This window comes from Carlito syrichta, unplaced genomic scaffold, assembly GCF_000164805.1.
Source record: "Carlito syrichta isolate Samal-C Ts95f unplaced genomic scaffold, Tarsius_syrichta-2.0.1 Scaffold316474, whole genome shotgun sequence".
In the NCBI taxonomy this organism is placed as follows: domain Eukaryota; kingdom Metazoa; phylum Chordata; class Mammalia; order Primates; family Tarsiidae; genus Carlito; species Carlito syrichta.
In genome coordinates, this window is record NW_007260570.1 from 543,158 (window position 1) to 545,009 (window position 1,852).

The 1,852-nt window shown below is 48.2% G+C and overlaps 1 protein-coding gene across 1 annotated transcript; it reads right to left on the reverse strand.

Annotated features, from left to right (window-relative positions):
• Nucleotides 1-367: 367 nt before the first annotated feature.
• LOC103277076 (olfactory receptor 2H2) lies at nucleotides 368-1,583 on the reverse strand. The gene is given in 1 exon segment (XM_008074512.1): nucleotides 368-1,583. A coding segment is annotated over 1 exon segment (939 nt). The 5' UTR covers nucleotides 1,307-1,583.
• Between the last annotated feature and the right edge of the window lie 269 nt (nucleotides 1,584-1,852).

Below are 1,852 nucleotides of genomic sequence, written 5' to 3' on the forward strand. Positions count from 1 at the left end.
AAGGAAGTGGAAGAAAGCTTGAGGGAGAAACAAGATAGTGTAGAATTAAAATTGAGGTGAAGAAATAAGGACAATATGAAAAAAGAGGGAGTTAGAAATGGAAATGATAAAATAAGGAACAGGATTATGGGAGTGAAGACTGTTAAACCTAAAATAGAGAAAAGGAAAAATATTAAGTCTGATTCATATGCTAATGTTTCGTATGAATATACCTCCGCTTACTCTATTTTCAGTCTATCTCACACACATAACTATCATGCATTACTGTGGTGTGATGGGCATGAGAAAAGCAGAGGGGTGGAGAAAAACTTCCTGATGAAAGCATGTAGAATCTCCTCCCAATCTTAAAGCACATTAAGCAGCTCTCTCAATTCTCCCTGCACTCCCCATTCTTCCACAGTAAGCTCCTGAAAGCTCTCTTTAAGTCCTTGTTCCTCAGAGTGTATATGATAGCGTTGAGTGAAGGAGTGCCCACTGCATAGAAGAGACCAAAGAACTCGCCCCTTTCTTGAGCATAAGGACTTTTGGGCTAGAGGTAGACAGCAATGACTGAGCTGTAGAAGAGGGTGACCACAATGAGATGAGAGGAACAGATCCCAAAAGCTTTCCTCCATCCTTTTGCAGATTTAATCCTCAGCACTGCCCAGGCAATGGCACCGTAAGAGACAAGGATGAGACTGAGAGGCACAACCAAGATGAAGACACTGGCAATGGCCATCTGGATCTCATTGTAGGTGGTGTCCCCACAAGAGAGTCGAATTAGAGCTAGGACCTCACAGACAAAATCATCCACCTGCCGGTGGGAGCAGAAGGGCAGACAGAGGGTAGGCAGGGTCTGGACCACCGATTTCACTAGCCCAATGGCCCAGGCCACAGAAGCCAGCTGCCAGCACAGGCGGGGGTGGGTGATGGTGGCATAGTGAAGGGGCTGGCCGACAGCCACATAGCGGTCAAAGGCGATCACTGTCAGGAGAATGCACTCAGTGGTCCCCAGGGACAGGAAGATGAAGAGTTGGATGGAGCAGCCCAGGAAGCTGATGTTCTTCTTTGGGCCTCAGAGGTTGATCGGCATGTGGGGGACACAACTCGTGGTGAAGCAGAGGTCCAAGAAGGAGAGGTTGGAGAGGAAAAAGTACATTGGGGAGTGGAGCCTGGGGTCCAGCACAGACAGCAGGATGATGACTGTGTTGCCTCCCAGGGTCAGGAGGTAGGAAGTTAAGACAACCACGAAGAGAATCTTTTCTAGCCCTGGGTGTTCTGAGAAACCCAGAAGGAGGAAACCTTCTGGAAAGCTTTGGTTGACCATGGTCTGTTTCTGTCTCAGCTTGGAGGGATGAGGCTGTCACACCAGTGATTTCAGCCTGTCATATCAAAACTCAGCCCGGGTGCTTGTGAAGTCACAGCAGGTGGACGTTTCTCCTCTGCCTCTACTCACCCGGCCTCCCTTTCCCAGGCTCATCATCATCTAGCAGCTGCTCATCATCCCCTGTTCCTCTGGGTCAGGCAGTGTCTAGTGGCAGTGAGGGAGTCTCACACTGGTGCCTCTGACTTCCTGGTTGAGGGCAAGGGAGGCTGTTGGGAAACGTGGATTAATTAACTAATTTATTCATTCAGCAGTTTTGTTTTTGTTTTTGTTTTTTTTTTTGAGTTGGAGTCTCACTCGTGTCACCCAGGTTGGAGTGCAGTGCCCGGCTCACCGCCACTGCAGCCTTGCCCTGCTGAGCTTAGGTTATCCTTCCACCTCAGCCTTCTAGATAGCCAGAACTACAGATGCACACCACCGTGCCCAGCTAGTAATCACCATTTAAGATTTTTAATTAACTAATCCCTTGTTTTCTCTTTTTGATACATA